Below are 23532 nucleotides of genomic sequence, written 5' to 3' on the forward strand. Positions count from 1 at the left end.
TAATGACTGAGACCCTTTTGGGTCCCCAGGATCTTTAAAGTCACCAAACTTGAGGGGAGCCCTAATGGTTAAAAAAAAAAAATTAAAAAAAAAAAAAAATATATATATATATATATATATATAGTATTGATTTTGAAAATGAAAAATATCAAAATGGTCCCTGTGTGTTTTAATTTTTCAGTGTGCGTCCCTCAGTGGACAAAAGTTAGGACACCCCTGTATTAAAGTGCAAAGTTGTTGAGAAGATTATAAATAAATAGGTTTTACAATAACAAAAAAGTAGCCTGTAAATGGCCATGAAATAAACCCATTCCAATTTCAAATGCGTGTGAGTGTGATTGATTGCTGCTTTTGATTGACAGATGATCGTTCAGCTGGAATAGGCTCCGCCCACTGTGATCCTATACCGGAAGTAGCAGTGTCAATAACAGGATGTTGTTATTGGACAAGTTATTGACCTCTTTTGTTCCATGTCAATGATAGCTATAATCATCACATACAAAGTCATAATCATCAGATAAAAAGTCCTAATTAAGGCATAAAAAGTCATAATTGTCATGTCAGTGTCATTAATTAGGCTTTATTTTCTCATCTTTTTTTTTTAAATCTCATCATTTCGACCTTCTAATCTCAAAATTATTTTTTATCTCACCATTTTGACTTTTTATCTTCCAATTATGACTTTTTATCTTCTAATTTTGTCTTTTTTTCTGGTAATTATGATTGTTTATGTCATAATTAGGATTTAGCATTAGCATGTGTTTTAGCAGCAGGAAAAGGAAACGGGCCTCCATAAAAATCAGGAGCAACTTTTGACTTTATTAAAAAAACAAACTGAATTATTGTTGGTGTGAATGGGAAGCTGTGACGTATTTAGATTGAAAGCTGATTAGCCAATGAACACACAGATCCAGCCAAGCGACCAATCACAAGGAAGAAGAGGCGGAGCCTAGCGGCACCTTACAATGGCGGAGGAATAAACAAGGGCCGAAAGTTCTTATCTTATAATTTCGACTTTTTATCTCATAATTTCGACGTTCTTATCTTAAAATAATTTCGTAGCTCATAATTTTGAATTTATCTCCTAATTATGACTGTTTATCTCATGATTTTGACATTTTTTCTCATAATTATGATTTTTGTATATCATAATTATGACTTACTATTGGGGTATGTTTATTTTTGTACTGGCGGGAAGAGGATTCCATAAAAATCAGAGCAACTTTTACTTTATTTAAAAAAAAAATCGATAATATTGTTGGTGTGACGTATTTTAGATTGAAAGCTGATTAGCCAATGAACTCACAGATCCAGCTAATCAGAAGAAAGAAGAGGCGGGGCCTAGTGGCACCTTACATGGCGGTGGAATAAAAATAAAAAAAAAGAGCAGAAAGTTTTCATGCTGCCAAAGTGTCAGGATGATGAATGGGTCGACGTACGCCAACTTTGACAACGAAGAGCACGTCTTGAAATTGGGGGAGACGTTCGAGAAGCACCCCAAAAGTGCTTTCCATACCGTGCGATGTAAGTGACGCATGCTAGCTAACACTAGCACGCTAGCTAGCTAGCCTGTTAGCCTTCAATGTGACGACCAGCCGTCATAAAACTTCACCTCCTGCCAGAACTTTGTTCTTACCAGAACTTTGTTCCTACCAGAAGTCCGTTTGACGGCTGTCATGTTCCTTGTTTTCAAACACGCAATGTCTGACAAACCCATGAAGCTCGAGCAGCTGTCAAATTGGTAGCTAACATGTTAGCCTTACTTCTAGCGGGGCGACACCGCCATCTTGCGGCAGTCAAGTGAAACAACCACGAGCAAGCTGCAGAAGTCATGAATGTATGTTCTTGTGGAACATATAAGTTGACCTGTGGAACATATAAGTTGACCTGTGGAACATATAAGTTGACTTGTGGAACATATACGTTGACTTGTGGAACATATAAGTTGACTTGTGGAACATATAAGTTGACTTGTGTTGTTCTTGTGGAACATATACGTTGACTTGTGGAACATATAAGTTGACTTGTGTTGTTCTTGTGGAACATATACGTTGACTTGTGGAACATATAAGTTGACTTGTGTTGTTCTTGTGGAACATATACGTTGACTTGTGGAACATATAAGTTGACTTGTGGAACATATAAGTTAACTTGTGGAACATATAAGTTGACTTGTGGAACATATAAGTTGACTTGTGGAACATATACGTTGACTTGTGGAACATATAAGTTAACTTGTGGAACATATAAGTTGACTTGTGGAACATATAAGTTGACTTGTGGAACATATACGTTGACTTGTGGAACATATAAGTTGACTTGTGTTGTTCTTGTGGAACATATACGTTGACTTGTGGAACATATAAGTTGACTTGTGTTGTTCTTGTGGAACATATACGTTGACTTGTGGAACATATAAGTTGACTTGTGTTGTTCTTGTGGAACATATACGTTGACTTGTGGAACATATAAGTTGACTTGTGGAACATATAAGTTAACTTGTGGAACATATAAGTTGACTTGTGGAACATATAAGTTGACTTGTGGAACATATACGTTGACTTGTGGAACATATAAGTTAACTTGTGGAACATATAAGTTGACTTGTGGAACATATAAGTTGACTTGTGGAACATATACGTTGACTTGTGGAACATATAAGTTAACTTGTGGAACATATAAGATGACTTGTGGAACATATAAGTTGACTTGTGTTGTTCTTGTGGAACATATAAGTTGACTTGTGTTGTTCTTGTGGAACATATAAGTTAACTTGTGGAACATATAAGTTGACTTGTGGAAGATATAAGTTGACTTGTGTTGTTCTTGTGGAACATATAAGTTGACGTGTGGAACATATAAGTTAACTTGTGTTGTTCTTGTGGAACATATAAGTTAACTTGTGTAACATATAAGTTGACTTGTGGAACATATAAGTTGACTTGTGTTGTTCTTGTGGAACATATAAGTTAACTTGTGTAACATATAAGTTGACTTGTGGAACATATAAGTTGACTTGTGTTGTTCTTGTGGAACATATAAGTTAACTTGTGGAACATATAAGTTAACTTGTGGAACATATAAGTTAACTTGTGGAACATATACGTTGACTTGTGGAACATATAAGTTGACTTGTGGAACATATAAGTTGACTTGTGGAACATATAAGTTAACTTGTGGAACATATAAGTTGACTTGTGTTGTTTTTGTGGAACATATAAGTTGACTTGTGGAACATATAAGTTGACTTGTGTTGTTCTTGTGGAACATATAAGTTGACGTGTGGAACATATAAGTTGACTTGTGTTGTTCTTGTGGAACATACAAGTTGACTTGTGTTGTTCTTGTGGAACATATAAGTTGACTTGTGTTGTTCTTGTGGAACATATAAGTTGACTTGTGGAAGATATAAGTTGACTTGTGTTGTTCTTGTGGAACATATAAGTTGACGTGTGGAACATATAAGTTAACTTGTGTTGTTCTTGTGGAACATATAAGTTAACTTGTGTAACATATAAGTTGACTTGTGGAACATATAAGTTGACTTGTGTTGTTCTTGTGGAACATATAAGTTAACTTGTGTAACATATAAGTTGACTTGTGGAACATATAAGTTGACTTGTGTTGTTCTTGTGGAACATACAAGTTGACTTGTGTTGTTCTTGTGGAACATATAAGTTGACTTGTGTTGTTCTTGTGGAACATATAAGTTGACTTGTGGAAGATATAAGTTGACTTGTGTTGTTCTTGTGGAACATATAAGTTGACGTGTGGAACATATAAGTTAACTTGTGTTGTTCTTGTGGAACATATAAGTTAACTTGTGTAACATATAAGTTGACTTGTGGAACATATAAGTTGACTTGTGTTGTTCTTGTGGAACATACAAGTTGACTTGTGTTGTTCTTGTGGAACATATAAGTTGACTTGTGTTGTTCTTGTGGAACATATAAGTTGACTTGTGGAAGATATAAGTTGACTTGTGTTGTTCTTGTGGAACATATAAGTTGACGTGTGGAACATATAAGTTAACTTGTGTTGTTCTTGTGGAACATATAAGTTAACTTGTGTAACATATAAGTTGACTTGTGGAACATATAAGTTGACTTGTGTTGTTCTTGTGGAACATATAAGTTAACTTGTGGAACATATACGTTGACTTGTGGAACATATAAGTTGACTTGTGGAACATATAAGTTGACTTGTGGAACATATAAGTTAACTTGTGGAACATATAAGTTGACTTGTGTTGTTTTTGTGGAACATATAAGTTGACTTGTGGAACATATAAGTTGACTTGTGTTGTTCTTGTGGAACATATAAGTTGACGTGTGGAACATATAAGTTAACTTGTGTAACATATAAGTTGACTTGTGGAACATATAAGTTGACTTGTGTTGTTCTTGTGGAACATATAAGTTGACTTGTGTTGTTCTTGTGGAACATATAAGTTAACTTGTGGAACATATAAGTTAACTTGTGGAACATATAGGTTGACTTGTGGAACATATAAGTTGACTTGTGGAACATATACAGTAAGTTGAGTTGTGGAACATATACAGTAAGTTGACTTGTGGAACATATACAGTAAGTTGACTTGTGGAACATATACAGTAAGTTGACTTGTGGAACATATAAGTTGACTTGTGGAACATATAAGTTGACTTGTGGAACATATAAGTTAACTTGTGGAACATATAAGTTGACTTGTGGAACATATAAGTTGACTTGTGGAACATATAAGTTGACTTGTGGAACATATAAGTTGACTTGTGTGTTTGGTGCACAGATGATTTCAAGCCAGCTTCCATCGATACGGCCTGTGAAGGAGAACTTGAAGTGGGCAAAGGAGAACAAGTCACCATCACATTACCCAACTTAGAGGTGAGTCTTCTATGTTATTATTGCCGTGAGCCAGCCCACTTGGGTAGGAGTGAGGTGTGATCTGGGGTGGAGGTCTAGAAGTAATCTGACTAGCTTGTTCTGGGATGTTTGGAGTTTAGATTTGAGGGTTTTGGAGGTGCTAGGGTACCAGGAGGTGCATGCATAATGGAAAAAGGGTTGAACGAGAGTTCCCGCCAGAATCCTCAAGGTGCTTTTGTTGACCAGAGAGGAGATTCTGTAGAGAAATCTCGTTCGTTGGTTAACCTTTTTGATTACCTTGGTTGCCATTTTATCCCAGGAAAGATTAGCCTCTAGAATGGAACCTAGGTAGGTGACCTCATCTTTCCTGGTGACATTGTTATCTTTCCTGGTGACATTGTTATCACCAGGAAAGATGAGGTCACCTACCTAGGTTCCATTCTAGAGGCTAACCTTTCCTGTGATAAAATGGCAACCAAGGTAATCAAAAAGGTCAACCAACCAACCAACGAGATTTCTCTACAGAATCTCCTCTCTGGTCAACAAAAGCACCATGAAGATTCTGGCGGGAACTCTCGTTCAACCCTTTTTCCATTACGCATGCACCTCCTGGTACCCTAGCACCTCCAAAACCCTCAAATCTAAACTCCAAACATCCCAGAACAAGCTAGTCAGGTTACTTCTAGACCTCCACCCCAGATCACACCTCACTCCTACCCACTTCTCCAAAGTGGGCTGGCTCAAGGTGGAGGACAGAGTTAAACAACTTGCACTGAGCCTAGTCTATAAAATCCACTACACCTCCCTGATACCGAAGTACATGTCAAACTACTTCCTTAACGTAAATGACTGCCATAACCACAACACCAGGGGGAGCTCCACTAACCACGTTAAACCCAGATTCTGAACTAACAAAGGTCTTAACTCAGTCTCTTTCTATGCCACATCAATGTGGAATGCACTCCCAACAGGTATAAAAGAAAGGGCATCTCTATCCTCCTTCAAAACCGCAATAAAAGTTCACCTCCAGGCAGCTACAACACTAAACTAACACCCTCCCCGGATTGTTAATAACGAAATGTAAATAATGAAATGTAGATACTTTTTCTTATGCTTTCTGATCTCTCTCTCTCTCGCTCTCTCTCTCTCGACTACTTGCTGTACATATCCCACCAAGTCAGTCCTACACTGTTCCAATATCCATTTCTCTATTCTCAATTGTTGATGACTGAAGTGATGATAACAACCAAACCTACCCCCCCCCCCCCCCCCCCCCTCCACATCCCACACCCCGGATTGTCAATAATGTAAATAATTCAATGTATATACTCTGATGATTATCTTGTGTGATGACTGTATTATGATGATAGTATATCTGATAGTATATATCTGTATCATGAATCAATTTAAGTGGACCCCGACTTAAACAAGTTGAAAAACTTATTGGGGTGTTACCATTTAGTGGTCAATTGTAGGGAATATGTACTTCACTGTGCAATCTACTAATAAAAGTCTCAATCACTCAATCAATGAGACATAGAGATGTGTACAGAGTATCGCTTTTTTTTGGACTAATGATACGGCTATCTGTACTTTTTTATCTGTGGTAATTATGACAAGCACTCTGTCACATAGGGCTACACTTAATGTAATATACGTAATTGGGATTTGTGTCTCCAAAATTGCAGTTAGGATTGGATTTTGTATATCGCATACGTCAGTGTTTCCCATAAACTGCCAAGATACCTGTGGCGGTGGGGGCGTGGCTATGGGCGTGGTCATCGACCAATTAGCATAATTTACTACAATGATATGATTTTCTCTAAAAAGGCTCAAAAAATGTATACTTACTAATTAATAATAACAGTTTTGTTTTAAACGTCCATCCATCCATCCATTTTACAATATAATTACAATACTTTATGTACATATTTATATACAGATTTGAACAATAAGTTATTCACTGAAATATATTTATTAATTGTGGTTCTTACAAAAAATATATCTTATAAAATATAAAAGCTAAAATGTCTCTTAAAGCTCTGCCCCTTTAATTAGTGCATACTAAATAATTTAACTTTAGCCTACTACTACAAGCATATTATTTACCAGCAACATAAAGTGAAACAGAGGCAGAGGTGTCCTGCCACAGTCAGTAACAAATAAACAGAAAACAGTAGTGGTCAAATACAAATAAGGCAACAAGAGAAGTATCCTACACTTCTCTTTTGTAAAGTAAATCTCAACAGCCAATATGGGCATCTACATCAACTATATGATCATCTACATCTACTATATGATCATCTACATCAACTATATGATCATCTACATCAACTATATGATCATCTACATCTACTATATGATCATCTACATCTACTATATGATCATCTACATCAACTATATGATCATCTACATCTACTATATGATCATCTACATCTACTATATGATCATCTACATCTACTATATGATCATCTACATCTACTATATGATCATCTACATCTACTATATGATCATCTACATCTACTATATGATCATCTACATCAACTATATGATCATCTACATCAACTATATGATCATCTACATCTACTATATGATCATCTACATCTACTATATGATCATCTACATCTACTATATGATCATCTACATCTACTATATGATCATCTACATCTACTATATGATCATCTACATCAACTATATGATCATCTACATCTACTATATGATCATCTACATCTACTATATGATCATCTACATCTACTATATGATCATCTACATCTACTATATGATCATCTACATCTACTATATGATCATCTACATCTACTATATGATCATCTACATCTACTATATGATTTGCCTGAGACGCTGGACAGGACAAAAAAAAAAAAAAATGTATTTTTTATTTGTGACGGACGTAATTCTATCGTGGCGGGCCGCCACAAATAAATGAATGTGTGGGAAACACTGTACATCCAAATATATTAAACTGGGAAAATAGGAGTGAAGGAAGGGGGAGCTGGAACCTATCCCAGCTGCACATGGGCAGAAGGCAGAGTCCACCTTAGACAAGTGTTACTGTCATCACCTTTTAAAATGATTTCTATTTCTCACTACTGTAGAATTGTTTACCATTCTACTGTCACTGGAAGGGAATTTACTCAATCAACCAAAATAAACAAAAACTAAAATAGACTCTTATTTTTGTAAGCAAAAATGTAAGTTAAATAAAAAAATAAAATAAAATGGATTCATTTCTGTCAGCAAAAATGAATATTGAACATGTAGTTGGAAAAGCAAGGTCAGATGTTGTCTTTTTGTTTGCTCACGGCATTCTCTCTCTCTCTCTTGATGTTGCATCCAATATGAAGATCACATATTACCACATTTCACTTTATGATCTTATCTTTTCCTCCTAATTTGTAGAACGTGTCATTGTTGTGAGGTTGTCTTAAAAAGCAGATGTGGATCAAAGACTGGCTGCTGGGAGGTCTTTCATCATGTTGACTTCTCTTCTGATGAACACAAACCACATCTTTGTCTACACACCACATACAAGACCAATACCAGTATTTGTCTACACACCACATACAAGACCAATACCAGTATTTGTCTACACACCACATACAGGACCAATACCAGTATTTGTCTACACACCACATACAAGACCAATACCAGTATTTGTCTACACACCACATACAAGACCAATACCAGTATTTGTCTACACACCACATACAAGACCAATACCAGTATTTGTCTACACACCACATACAGGACCAATACCAGTATTTGTCTACACACCACATACAAGACCAATACCAGTATTTGTCTACACACCACATACAGGACCAATACCAGTATTTGTCTACACACCACATACAGGACCAATACCAGTATTTGTCTACACACCACATACAGGACCAATACCAGTATTTGTCTACACACCACATACAAGACCAATACCAGTATTTGTCTACACACCACATACAAGACCAATACCAGTATTTGTCTACACACCACATACAGGACCAATACCAGTATTTGTCTACACACCACATACAGGACCAATACCAGTATTTGTCTACACACCACATATAAGACCAATACCAGTATTTGTCTACACACCACATACAGGACCAATACCAGTATTTGTCTACACACCACATACAGGACCAATACCAGTATTTGTCTACACACCACATACAGGACCAATACCAGTATTTGTCTACACACCACATACAGGACCAATACCAGTATTTGTCTACACACCACATACAAGACCAATACCAGTATTTGTCTACACACCACATACAAGACCAATACCAGTATTTGTCTACACACCACATACAAGACCAATACCAGTATTTGTCTACACACCACATACAGGACCAATACCAGTATTTGTCTACACACCACATACAGGACCAATACCAGTATTTGTCTACACACCACATACAAGACCAATACCAGTATTTGTCTACACACCACATACAGGACCAATACCAGTATTTGTCTACACACCACATACAGGACCAATACCAGTATTTGTCTACACACCACATAAAGGACCAATACCAGTATTTGTCTACACACCACATACAGGACCAATACCAGTATTTGTCTACACACCACATACAAGACCAATACCAGTATTTGTCTACACACCACATACAGGACCAATACCAGTATTTGTCTACACACCACATACAGGACCAATACCAGTATTTGTCTACACACCACATACAGGACCAATACCAGTATTTGTCTACACACCACATACAAGACCAATACCAGTATTTGTCTACACACCACATACAGGACCAATACCCGTATTTGTCTACACACCACATACAGGACCAATACCAGTATTTGTCTACACACCACATACAGGACCAATACCCGTATTTGTCTACACACCACATACAGGACCAATACCAGTATTTGTCTACACACCACATACAGGACCAATACCAGTATTTGTCTACACACCACATACAGGACCAATACCAGTATTTGTCTACACACCACATACAGGACCAATACCAGTATTTGTCTACACACCACATACAAGACCAATACCAGTATTTGTCTACACACCACATACAGGACCAATACCAGTATTTGTCTACACACCACATACAGGACCAATACCAGGATGGATGACTACCAGGATGGATACAGGTCCCTGGTGGGAAGTGCTTTAAGAGTTGTTGTTTGTGTGTCAGGGCTCCAGCGCTCCGATGACCGTCTTCAAGGGCTCCAAGAGGTCGTACATGAAGGAGTGCATCCTCATCGTCAACCACGACACGGGCGAGTACCGACTGGAGAAACTCAGCAGCAACATTGCAGTCAAGAAGACCAGGTGGGCGTCATGTGGAAACTCACTTCTTCTTCTGTGGAGAGGAAAAGTAAACGTCATAACACTCCAAACTAAGGATCTGGTACTCCTTGGTAGCCTGGCTAACTTCCTGCTGGCCTGGCTAACTTCCTGCTGGCCTGGCTAACTTCCTGCTGGCCTGGCTAACTTCCTGCTGGCCTGGCTAACTTCCTGCTGGCCTGGCTAACTTCCTGGCGGCCCCTTTCTTACTTCATTACTGCCACAAGTGGTGTAAAAGTGTATTGCAGCTGAGAAAGATATTTTGTGCGTGCCAACAGTGGTTAAGAATCAGTGTGTGGATGTTTGACACAGGTGGGTAAGAACTCTCCAGGATTTTAAGAATCAGTGTGTAGATGTTTGACACAGGTGGGTAAGAACTCTCCAGGATATTAAGAATCAGTGTGTAGATGTTTGACACAGGTTGGTAAGAACTCTCCAGGATTTTAAGAATCAGTGTGTAGATGTTTGACACATGTGGGTAAGAACTCTCCAGGATTTTAAGAATCAGTGTGTAGATGTTTGACACAGGTGGGTAAGAACTCTCCAGGATTTTAAGAATCAGTGTGTAGATGTTTGACACAGGTGGGTAAGAACTCTCCAGGATATTAAGAATCAGTGTGTAGATGTTTGACACAGGTTGGTAAGAACTCTCCAGGATTTTAAGAATCAGTGTGTAGATGTTTGACACATGTGGGTAAGAACTCTCCAGGATTTTAAGAATCAGTGTGTAGATGTTTGACACAGGTGGGTAAGAACTCTCCAGGATATTAAGAATCAGTGTGTAGATGTTTGACACATGTGGGTAAGAACTCTCCAGGATTTTAAGAATCAGTGTGTAGATGTTTGACACAGGTGGGTAAGAACTATCCAGGATATTAAGAATCAGTGTGTAGATGTTTGACACAGGTGGGTAAGAACTCTCCAGGATTTTAAGAATCAGTGTGTAGATGTTTGACACATGTGGGTAAGAACTCTCCAGGATATTAAGAATCAGTGTGTAGATGTTTGACACAGGTGGGTAAGAACTCTCCAGGATATTAAGAATCAGTGTGTAGATGTTTGACACAGGTGGGTAAGAACTCTCCAGGATATTAAGAATCAGTGTGTAGATGTTTGACACAGGTGGGTAAGAACTCTCCAGGATATTTGTTACCTGAAATGTCTGACTGTGCCAAAACCAGAAGAGTCCACTCAGATGTAGCTGCTTAGATGTAAGAAGAAGGTTTGAGGTGAAGAGAAGTGAGTGGAGATGTTTGTGACTATGCAGGGCCGAGGGCAGCAGCAAGATCCACTCCCGTCTGGAGCAGCAGACCAGTCGACTGGGCCAGCAGATGAAGAGCAGTGGCAACAAGAACTCAGCAGGCCCCAGAAGTTCTCCACCCAAAGACAAGACCTCGCCTGCCTCGCCATTGGACGACATTGAGAAAGGTGCAGTCATCTTGGATAATGTCATGTTAACATACACTGAATAGTATTTATTACACATGTGTATACAACTTATACTACAGGAAATATATAACACTTACATGGATATATGATATATACAACTTACACTACAGGAAATATATAACATGTATATATGGTATATAGAACTTAGACTACATTAAATATCATATATAACACATGTATATATATAAAATACAATAGATAGAAATAAAGTGTATATATAGAAGTTAAACTACAATAGACTTAAGTGTGAAGATAACCTTTGTAGTCCTCTCACACCTTGGTGCTTCCTTTTTGGAGTTGACTCATCCAGAGCTGCACTACATGCACTCTACTTCTTAGTCACACAGGAAGTGTCAGGTGTACCATGTGACATGACACAGGAAGTGTCAGGTGTACCATGTGACATGACACAGGAAGTGTCAGGTGTAGCATGTGACATGACACAGGAAGTGTCAGGTGTATCATGTGACATGACACAGGAAGTGTCAGGTGTAGCATGTGACATGACACAGGAAGTGTCAGGTGTAGCATGTGACATGACACAGGAAGTGTGAGGTGTAGCATGTGACATGACACAGGAAGTGTCAGGTGTATCATGTGACATGACACAGGAAGTGTCAGGTGTAGCATGTGACATGACACAGGAAGTGTCAGGTGTAGCATGTGACATGACACAGGAAGTGTGAGGTGTAGCATGTGACATGACAGGAAGTGTCAGGTGTAGCATGTGACATGACACAGGAAGTGTGAGGTGTATCATGTGACATGACACAGGAAGTGTCAGGTGTAGCATGTGACATGACACAGGAAGTGTCAGGTGTAGCATGTGACATGACACAGGAAGTGTGAGGTGTAGCATGTGACATGACACAGGAAGTGTCAGGTGTAGCATGTGACATGACACAGGAAGTGTGAGGTGTAGCATGTGACATGACACAGGAAGTGTGAGGTGTAGCATGTGACATGACACAGGAAGTGTCAGGTGTAGCATGTGACATGACACAGGAAGTGTCAGGTGTACCATGTGACATGACACAGGAAGTGTCAGGTGTACCATGTGACATGACACAGGAAGTGTCAGGTGTATCATGTGACATGACACAGGAAGTGTGAGGTGTATCATGTGACATGACACAGGAAGTGTCAGGTGTAGCATGTGACATGACACAGGAAGTGTCAGGTGTAGCATGTGACATGACACAGGAAGTGTGAGGTGTAGCATGTGACATGACACAGGAAGTGTCAGGTGTAGCATGTGACATGACACAGGAAGTGTGAGGTGTAGCATGTGACATGACACAGGAAGTGTGAGGTGTAGCATGTGACATGACACAGGAAGTGTGAGGTGTACCATGTGACCTGACACAGGAAGTGTGAGGTGTATCATGTGACATGACACAGGAAGTGTGAGGTGTAGCATGTGACATGACACAGGAAGTGTCAGGTGTAGCATGTGACATGACACAGGAAGTGTCAGGTGTAGCATGTGACATGACACAGGAAGTGTGAGGTGTAGCATGTGACATGACACAGGAAGTGTGAGGTGTAGCATGTGACATGACACAGGAAGTGTGAGGTGTAGCATGTGACATGACACAGGAAGTGTGAGGTGTAGCATGTGACATGACACAGGAAGTGTGAGGTGTAGCATGTGACATGACACAGGAAGTGTGAGGTGTAGCATGTGACATGACACAGGAAGTGTGAGGTGTAGCATGTGACATGACACAGGAAGTGTGAGGTGTAGCATGTGACATGACACAGGAAGTGTGAGGTGTAGCATGTGACATGACACAGGAAGTGTGAGGTGTAGCATGTGACATGACACAGGAAGTGTGAGGTGTAGCATGTGACATGACACAGGAAGTGTGAGGTGTAGCATGTGACATGACACAGGAAGTGTGAGGTGTAGCATGTGACATGACTCAGGAAGTGTCAGGTGTAGCATGTGACATGACACAGGAAGTGTCAGGTGTACCATGTGACATGACACAGGAAGTGTCAGGTGTATCATGTGACATGACACAGGAAGTGTGAGGTGTATCATGTGACATGACACAGGAAGTGTCAGGTGTAGCATGTGACATGACACAGGAAGTGTCAGGTGTAGCATGTGACATGACACAGGAAGTGTGAGGTGTAGCATGTGACATGACACAGGAAGTGTGAGGTGTATCATGTGACATGACACAGGAAGTGTGAGGTGTAGCATGTGACATGACACAGGAAGTGTGAGGTGTAGCATGTGACATGACACGGGAAGTGTGAGGTGTATCATGTGACATGACACGGGAAGTGTGAGGTGTATCATGTGACATGACACAGGAAGTGTGAGGTGTAGCATGTGACATGACACAGGAAGTGTCAGGTGTAGCATGTGACATGACACAGGAAGTGTCAGGTGTACCATGTGACATGACACAGGAAGTGTGAGGTGTAGCATGTGACATGACACAGGAAGTGTGAGGTGTAGCATGTGACATGACACAGGAAGTGTGAGGTGTATCATGTGACATGACACAGGAAGTGTGAGGTGTAGCATGTGACATGACACAGGAAGTGTGAGGTGTAGCATGTGACATGACACAGGAAGTGTGAGGTGTAGCATGTGACATGACACAGGAAGTGTGAGGTGTAGCATGTGACATGACACAGGAAGTGTGAGGTGTAGCATGTGACATGACACAGGAAGTGTGAGGTGTAGCATGTGACATGACACAGGAAGTGTGAGGTGTAGCATGTGACATGACACAGGAAGTGTGAGGTGTAGCATGTGACATGACACAGGAAGTGTGAGGTGTATCATGTGACATGACACAGGAAGTGTGAGGTGTAGCATGTGACATGACACAGGAAGTGTGAGGTGTAGCATGTGACATGACACAGGAAGTGTGAGGTGTAGCATGTGACATGACACAGGAAGTGTGAGGTGTAGCATGTGACATGACACAGGAAGTGTGAGGTGTAGCATGTGACATGACACAGGAAGTGTGAGGTGTAGCATGTGACATGACACAGGAAGTGTGAGGTGTAGCATGTGACATGACACAGGAAGTGTGAGGTGTAGCATGTGACATGACACAGGAAGTGTGAGGTGTAGCATGTGACATGACACAGGAAGTGTGAGGTGTATCATGTGACATGACACAGGAAGTGTGAGGTGTAGCATGTGACATGACACAGGAAGTGTGAGGTGTACCATGTGACCTGACACAGGAAGTGTGAGGTGTATCATGTGACATGACACAGGAAGTGTGAGGTGTAGCATGTGACATGACACAGGAAGTGTCAGGTGTAGCATGTGACATGACACAGGAAGTGTCAGGTGTAGCATGTGACATGACACAGGAAGTGTGAGGTGTAGCATGTGACATGACACAGGAAGTGTGAGGTGTAGCATGTGACATGACACAGGAAGTGTGAGGTGTAGCATGTGACATGACACAGGAAGTGTGAGGTGTAGCATGTGACATGACACAGGAAGTGTGAGGTGTAGCATGTGACATGACACAGGAAGTGTGAGGTGTAGCATGTGACATGACACAGGAAGTGTGAGGTGTAGCATGTGACATGACACAGGAAGTGTGAGGTGTAGCATGTGACATGACACAGGAAGTGTGAGGTGTAGCATGTGACATGACACAGGAAGTGTGAGGTGTAGCATGTGACATGACACAGGAAGTGTGAGGTGTAGCATGTGACATGACACAGGAAGTGTGAGGTGTAGCATGTGACATGACACAGGAAGTGTGAGGTGTAGCATGTGACATGACTCAGGAAGTGTCAGGTGTAGCATGTGACATGACTCAGGAAGTGTCAGGTGTAGCATGTGACATGACACAGGAAGTGTCAGGTGTACCATGTGACATGACACAGGAAGTGTCAGGTGTATCATGTGACATGACACAGGAAGTGTGAGGTGTATCATGTGACATGACACAGGAAGTGTCAGGTGTAGCATGTGACATGACACAGGAAGTGTCAGGTGTAGCATGTGACATGACACAGGAAGTGTCAGGTGTAGCATGTGACATGACACAGGAAGTGTGAGGTGTATCATGTGACATGACACAGGAAGTGTGAGGTGTAGCATGTGACATGACACGGGAAGTGTGAGGTGTAGCATGTGACATGACACGGGAAGTGTGAGGTGTATCATGTGACATGACACGGGAAGTGTGAGGTGTATCATGTGACATGACACAGGAAGTGTGAGGTGTAGCATGTGACATGACACAGGAAGTGTCAGGTGTAGCATGTGACATGACACAGGAAGTGTCAGGTGTAGCATGTGACATGACACAGGAAGTGTCAGGTGTACCATGTGACATGACACAGGAAGTGTCAGGTGTAGCATGTGACATGACACAGGAAGTGTGAGGTGTAGCATGTGACATGACACAGGAAGTGTGAGGTGTATCATGTGACATGACACAGGAAGTGTGAGGTGTAGCATGTGACATGACACAGGAAGTGTGAGGTGTAGCATGTGACATGACACAGGAAGTGTGAGGTGTAGCATGTGACATGACACAGGAAGTGTGAGGTGTAGCATGTGACATGACACAGGAAGTGTGAGGTGTAGCATGTGACATGACACAGGAAGTGTGAGGTGTAGCATGTGACATGACACAGGAAGTGTGAGGTGTAGCATGTGACATGACACAGGAAGTGTGAGGTGTATCATGTGACATGACACAGGAAGTGTGAGGTGTAGCATGTGACATGACACAGGAAGTGTGAGGTGTAGCATGTGACATGACACAGGAAGTGTGAGGTGTAGCATGTGACATGACACAGGAAGTGTGAGGTGTAGCATGTGACATGACACAGGAAGTGTGAGGTGTAGCATGTGACATGACACAGGAAGTGTGAGGTGTAGCATGTGACATGACACAGGAAGTGTGAGGTGTAGCATGTGACATGACACAGGAAGTGTGAGGTGTAGCATGTGACATGACACAGGAAGTGTGAGGTGTAGCATGTGACATGACACAGGAAGTGTGAGGTGTATCATGTGACATGACACAGGAAGTGTGACATGAGTGTGTTGCCTCACAGAGCTGATGGAAGAAGCTCGTGTGATGGACCAGATGAGCAGTGACAGCTCCTCCAACAGCTCCTCCTCCAGCAGTGACAGCAGCAGCAGTGACTCAGAGGACCACACCAACCCCTGCATGCCCACCACCTGTCCTCAGGAGGGCGCCACAGCAGCTACAGCAGAACCAGGACCAGGACCAGGACCAGGACCAGGACTCCTCATGAACACACTAAGTGAGTCAACGTCTTCATCTCACACTCCCAACACCCACTATATTTCATTATATAAATATATATATATATATATTTCACACCCAGTATACTTTACAATGAAATATATTAGCCACACCCACTATATTTTAGAAGGAAAATATATTGTTCCATGTGTTAGTCAGACTGGACTCTAAGTCACAGATATATACTTGTTGTGAAAGGAGTTATTTCCACAGAAATATTCTGTCAATGTTTATTTACATACCTTCATTGTTTCCAAACAGTGTCTGTAACACGGCAGTAAATTGGCTGATCAAACAAAACAGAAGTCATGGCTGCAGCGTTTTAAAAGCCGCAGGGTTCAAAGTGTAGGAAAATAAGTATTTTATGTATTTCAGTGACTAAACACAACACAACAAATAATAGCCATCCATTTTGTACCGCTTGTCCCTCTAGGGTTCACTATTGTTAGTATTATTTCTGGCGTCCTTGAACGCACCGTGAAGACACCTTTGCCTGAGTGTACATCAACATTAGAGTTGTCATGCGTTTACATGTCACTTCCTGCTGTCATCTTAGCATTCATCACGTCCCTGAAAACTTTGACACGAGTGCTGTGAGACAAGCTGTTAGGGGAGGGGCCACGTCTTCTTATTCTCTGGCAGACCACAGTGTTAGCGTCACGTCGCTGTTTATGTGTTGCAGAAAACGACCTGCAGCTCAGCGAGTCTGGCAGTGAGAGCGACTGAGGACATCCGCTAACCTTCTTAGCATACATGCTACCTGTCTGCAAACTCTACTTTTATTTTTTTATTTTTTGCTATTTCATGCAAGGTGGATGTGTTTGGGGACCGTGGGACACTCGGGCGTCCTCTCCCTAGCAGACATACAAACATTTCCTAGTCAATCAGGTCTTTAAAGTCTCCCTCATCTCATTCTTCCTCTTTCATCTCCTCATCATCACCAAACTCTCGTCATGTGGCTAGTTGCTAATGTCACTAGCCTTTCAAGCTGCTAATGTGGCTAGTTGCTAATGTCGCTCGCCTTTCAAGCTGCCAATGTGGCTAGTTGCTAATGTCGCTCGCCTTTCAAGCTGCCAATGTGGCTAGTTGCTAATGTCACTAGCCTTTCAAGCTGCTAATGTGGCTAGTTGCTAATGTCGCTCGCCTTTCAAGCTGCCAATGTGGCTAGTTGCTAATGTCGCTCGCCTTTTAAGCTGCCAATGTGGCTAGTTGCTAATGTCGCTCGCCTTTCAAGCTGCCAATGTGGCTAGTTGCTAATGTCGTTCGCCTTTCAAGCTGCCAATGTGGCTAGTTGCTAATGTCGCTAGCCTTTCAAGCTGCCAATGTGGCTAGTTGCTAATGTCGCTCGCCTTTCAAGCTGCCAATGTGGCTAGTTGCTAATGTCGCTCGCCTTTTAAGCTGCCAATGTGGCTAGTTGCTAATGTCGCTCGCCTTTCAAGCTGCCAATGTGGCTAGTTGCTAATGTCGCTCGCCTTTCAAGCTGCCAATGTGGCTAGTTGCTAATGTCGCTAGCCTTTCAAGCTGCCAATGTGGCTAGTTGCTAATGTCGCTCGCCTTTCAAGCTGCCAATGTGGCTAGTTGCTAATGTTGCTCGCCTTTTAAGCTGCCAATGTGGCTAGTTGCTAATGTCGCTCGCCTTTCAAGCTGCCAATGTGGCTAGTTGCTAATGTCGCTAGCCTTTCAAGCTGCTAATGTGGCTAGTTGCTAATGTCGCTCGCCTTTCAAGCTGCCAATGTGGCTAGTTGCTAATGTCGCTAGCCTTTCAAGCTGCTAATGTGGCTAGTTGCTAATGTTGCTCGCCTTTCAAGCTACCAATGTGGCTAGTTGCTAATGTCGCTCGCCTTTCAAGCTGCCAATGTGGCTAGTTGCTAATGTCGCTCGCCTTTCAAGCTACCAATGTGGCTAGTTGCTATTGTTTCCAGCCTTTCAAGCTGCCAATGTGGCTAGTTGCTAATGTCGCTCGCCTTTTAAGCTGCCAATGTGGCTAGTTGCTAATGTCGCTAGCCTTTTAAGCTGCCAATGTGGCTAGTTGCTAATGTCGCTCGCCTTTCAAGCTGCCAATGTGGCTAGTTGCTAATGTCACCAGCCTTTCAAGCTGCCAATGTGGCTAGTTGCTAATGTCGCTCGCCTTTTAAGCTGCCAATGTGGCTAGTTGCTAATGTCGCTCGCCTTTTAAGCTGCCAATGTGGCTAGTTGCTAATGTCGCTCGCCTTTTAAGCTGCCAATGTGGCTAGTTGCTAATGTCGCTCGCCTTTTAAGCTGCCAATGTGGCTAGTTGCTAATGTCGCTCGCCTTTCAAGCTGCCAATGTGGCTAGTTGCTAATGTTGCTCGCCTTTCAAGCTGCCAATGTGGCTAGTTGCTAATGTCGCTCGCCTTTCAAGCTGCTAATGTGGCTAGTTGCTAATGTCGCTAGCCTTTACAACTGCCAATGTGGCTAGTTGCTAATGTCGCTAGCCTTTCAAGCTGCCAATGTGGCTAGTTGCTAATGTCACTAGCATTTAAAGCTGCTAATCTGGTTAGTTGCTAATGTAGCTAGCATATGAAGCTGCCAATATAGCTAGTTGATAATGTCGCTCACCTTTCAAGCTGCCAATGTGGCTAGTTGCTAATGTCGCTCACCTTTCAAGCTGCCAATGTGGCTAGTTGCTAATGTCACTAGCATTTAAAGCTGCTAATCTGGTTAGTTGCTAATGTAGCTAGCATATGAAGCTGCCAATATAGCTAGTTGATAATGTCGCTCGCCTTTCAAGCTGCCAATGTGGCTAGTTGCTAATGTCGCTAGCATTTAAAGCTGCTAATCTGGTTAGTTGCTAATGTAGCTAGCATATGAAGCTGCCAATATAGCTAATTGTTAATATTACTAGCGTATGACATCAATGTAGGTACTTGATATCACCAGTGTACTAATTTGCTAATGTAGCTAATTGCTAACATTACTAGCGTATAAAGTTGCCAGTATAGCTAATTGCTAACATTGCTCGCATTTAATGTTGCCAATGTAGCTATTTGCTAACTTTGCAAGCATATACCAATGCCAATGTAGCTAATTGCTAACTTTGCTAGCATATAACAATGCCAATGTAGCTAATTACTAACTTTGCTAGCATATAACAATGCCAATGTAGCTAATTGCTAACTTTGCTAGCATACAACGATGCCAGTGTAGCTTATTGCTAACTTTGCTAGCATACAACGATGCCAGTGTAGCTATTTGCTAACTTTGCTAGCATACAACGATGCCAGTGTAGCTTATTGTTAACTTTGCTAGCATATAACAATGCCAATGTAACTATTTGCTAACTTGGTTAGCATATAAAGAGGCCAGTGTAGCTAGTTGCTAACTTGGCTAGCATATAACGTCGCCTGTAGCGCTGCTTTTTGGAGTGGGTGAGGAGACCCTCGTAGCTTTAGACTCTCGTAGCTGCCATACTTGAAAGCAAAAAGGTGAGTTCCAGAAAAGATGAGGCAGGAAGTGAGAGACTTTGACACAGGTGAATGAGGAAGTGAGAGACTTTGACACAGGTGAATCAGGAAGTGAGAGACTTTGACACAGGTGAATCAGGAAGTGAGAGACTTTGACACAGGTGAATCAGGAAGTGAGAGACTTTGACACAGGTGAATGAGGAAGTGAGAGACTTTGACACAGGTGAATGAGGAAGTGAGAGGTGTCAACATGTAAGTGTAGTAGGTGATAAAGTCAGGACTACTTCCACATGTGCACACAAACAAAGATGGCCACACTGACAAGCTGGCCTCATTTTATTCATTTATTTTCTACAACTTTCAGCTTTTGTCTTTCTTCCTCAGTCTGGGAAATAAACCTTTTCATTAGTGGCCTTGCTTTCTTCAAATACTACATGTTTGAAATACTTTCTAATGGATATTTATCTAAGTACTTTATTCAAATACTACTATATATACATGTTTAAAATACCTTCTAATGTATAATTATGTAAATATGTTAAATAATACTACTATATATACTTCAATACATGTTTAAAATACCTTCTAATGTATAATTAAGTAAATATGTTAAATAATACTACTATATATACTTCAATACATGTTTAAAATACCTTCTAATGTATAATTAAGTAAATATGTTAAATAATACTACTATATATACTTCAATACATGTTTAAAATACCTTCTAATGTATAATTAAGTAAATATGTTAAATAATACTACTATATATACTTCAATACATGTTTAAAATACCTTCTAATGTATAATTAAGTAAATATGTTAAATAATACTACTATATATACTTCAATACATGTTTAAAATACCTTCTAATGTATAATTAAGTAAATATGTTAAATAATACTACTATATATACTTCAATACATGTTTAAAATACCTTCTGGTGATCAACTTCAGCACTTGGAGGATGCCAGGTGGGCTCTGTTGTGGTGGTCTACAAGCTCTGTGGTACTATTGTTAGTGACGTGCAGATCGATACTGCCGATACCAGATGTTTAATAATAATAACAATAATAATAATACATTTTGTTCAGTATAGCGCTTTTCAGACTACTCAAAGACGCTTTACAGGATAAAAAAATTAAAATATAAAACAGTTCAAAGTGATAATAATATAAAATACAAGAAATATAAAAGCAGTACATTGTAAAATACATCCAGACACAGAATGCTTTAATATTCCTAAATGAACATCTGGATAGTTATTTATGTTGTTAAAAACATCATTTTTCTTTACTTGGAGGGATTTTCTTGTTGTGATTCTCGCCAATATACTTCACTTATATAGTACAAATACTGCATTCACACCAATATACTTCACTTATATAGTACAAATACTGCATTCACACCAATATACTTCACTTATATAGTACAAATACTGCATTCACACCAATATACTTCACTTATATAGTACAAATACTGCATTCACGCCAATATACTTCACTTATATAGTACAAATACTGCATTCACGCCAATATACTTCACTTATATAGTACAAATACTGCATTCACGCCAATATACTTCACTTATATAGTACAAATACTGCACTCACGCCAATATACTTCACTTATATAGTACAAATACTGCATTCACACCAATATACTTCACTTATATAGTACAAATACTGCATTCACACCAATATACTTCACTTATATAGTACAAATACTGCATTCACGCCAATATACTTCACTTATATAGTACAAATACTGCATTCACACCAATATACTTCACTTATATAGTACAAATACTGCATTCTCGCCAATATACTTCACTTATATAGTACAAATACTGCACTCACGCCAATATACTTCACTTATATAGTACAAATACTGCATTCACACCAATATACTTCACTTATATAGTACAAATACTGCATTCACGCCAATATACTTCACTTATATAGTACAAATACTGCATTCACACCAATATACTTCACTTATATAGTACAAATACTGCATTCACGCCAATATACTTCACTTATATAGTACAAATACTGCATTCACACCAATATAATTCACTTATATAGTACAAATACTGCATTCACGCCAATATACTTCACTTATATAGTACAAATACTGCACTCACGCCAATATACTTCACTTATATAGTACAAATACTGCATTCACACCAATATACTTCACTTATATAGTACAAATACTGCATTCACGCCAATATACTTCACTTATATAGTACAAATACTGCATTCACACCAATATACTTCACTTATATAGTACAAATACTGCATTCACGCCAATATACTTCACTTATATAGTACAAATACTGCATTCACACCAATATAATTCACTTATATAGTACAAATACTGCACTCACGCCAATATACTTCACTTATATAGTACAAATACTGCACTCACGCCAATATACTTCACTTATATAGTACAAATACTGCATTCACACCAATATACTTCACTTATATAGTACAAATACTGCATTCACGCCAATATACTTCACTTATATAGTACAAATACTGCATTCACACCAATATACTTCACTTATATAGTACAAATACTGCATTCACGCCAATATACTTCACTTATATAGTACAAATACTGCACTCACGCCAATATACTTCACTTATATAGTACAAATACTGCATTCACGCCAATATACTTCACTTATATAGTACAAATACTGCATTCACGCCAATATACTTCACTTATATAGTACAAATACTGCATTCACGCCAATATACTTCACTTATATAGTACAAATACTGCACTCACGCCAATATACTTCACTTATATAGTACAAATACTGCATTCACGCCAATATACTTCACTTATATAGTACAAATACTGCATTCACACCAATATACTTCACTTATATAGTACAAATACTGCATTCACACCAATATACTTCACTTATATAGTACAAATACTGCATTCACGCCAATATACTTCACTTATATAGTACAAATACTGCACTCACGCCAATATACTTCACTTATATAGTACATGCTATGGTATTATATGAAGTACATACATGGGCGGACACGTTCGGTACACTCGCCAAAGTATCGCAAGTGCCGATACCGCATCCCGGATTCGACTCGGTATCGGCTCGGACCGCCTAAT

At 40.1% G+C, this 23532-nt stretch overlaps 1 protein-coding gene across 1 annotated transcript; it reads left to right on the forward strand.

Moving 5' to 3' along the window:
* The first annotated feature begins 1322 nt into the window (after nt 1-1322).
* On the forward strand, nt 1323-20789 carry eaf2 (ELL associated factor 2). The gene is made up of 6 exons (XM_062067375.1): nt 1323-1524; nt 4790-4884; nt 10080-10216; nt 11499-11659; nt 16742-16954; nt 17639-20789. The coding sequence occupies exons 1-6, from the start codon at nt 1419-1421 to the stop codon at nt 17680-17682; spliced, it is 756 nt and encodes a 251-aa protein (XP_061923359.1). The 5' UTR covers nt 1323-1418; the 3' UTR covers nt 17683-20789.
* The last annotated feature ends 2743 nt before the right edge of the window (nt 20790-23532 follow it).

Source organism: Entelurus aequoreus, linkage group LG13 (assembly GCF_033978785.1).
Source record: "Entelurus aequoreus isolate RoL-2023_Sb linkage group LG13, RoL_Eaeq_v1.1, whole genome shotgun sequence".
Classification (NCBI taxonomy): Eukaryota; Metazoa; Chordata; class Actinopteri; order Syngnathiformes; family Syngnathidae; genus Entelurus; species Entelurus aequoreus.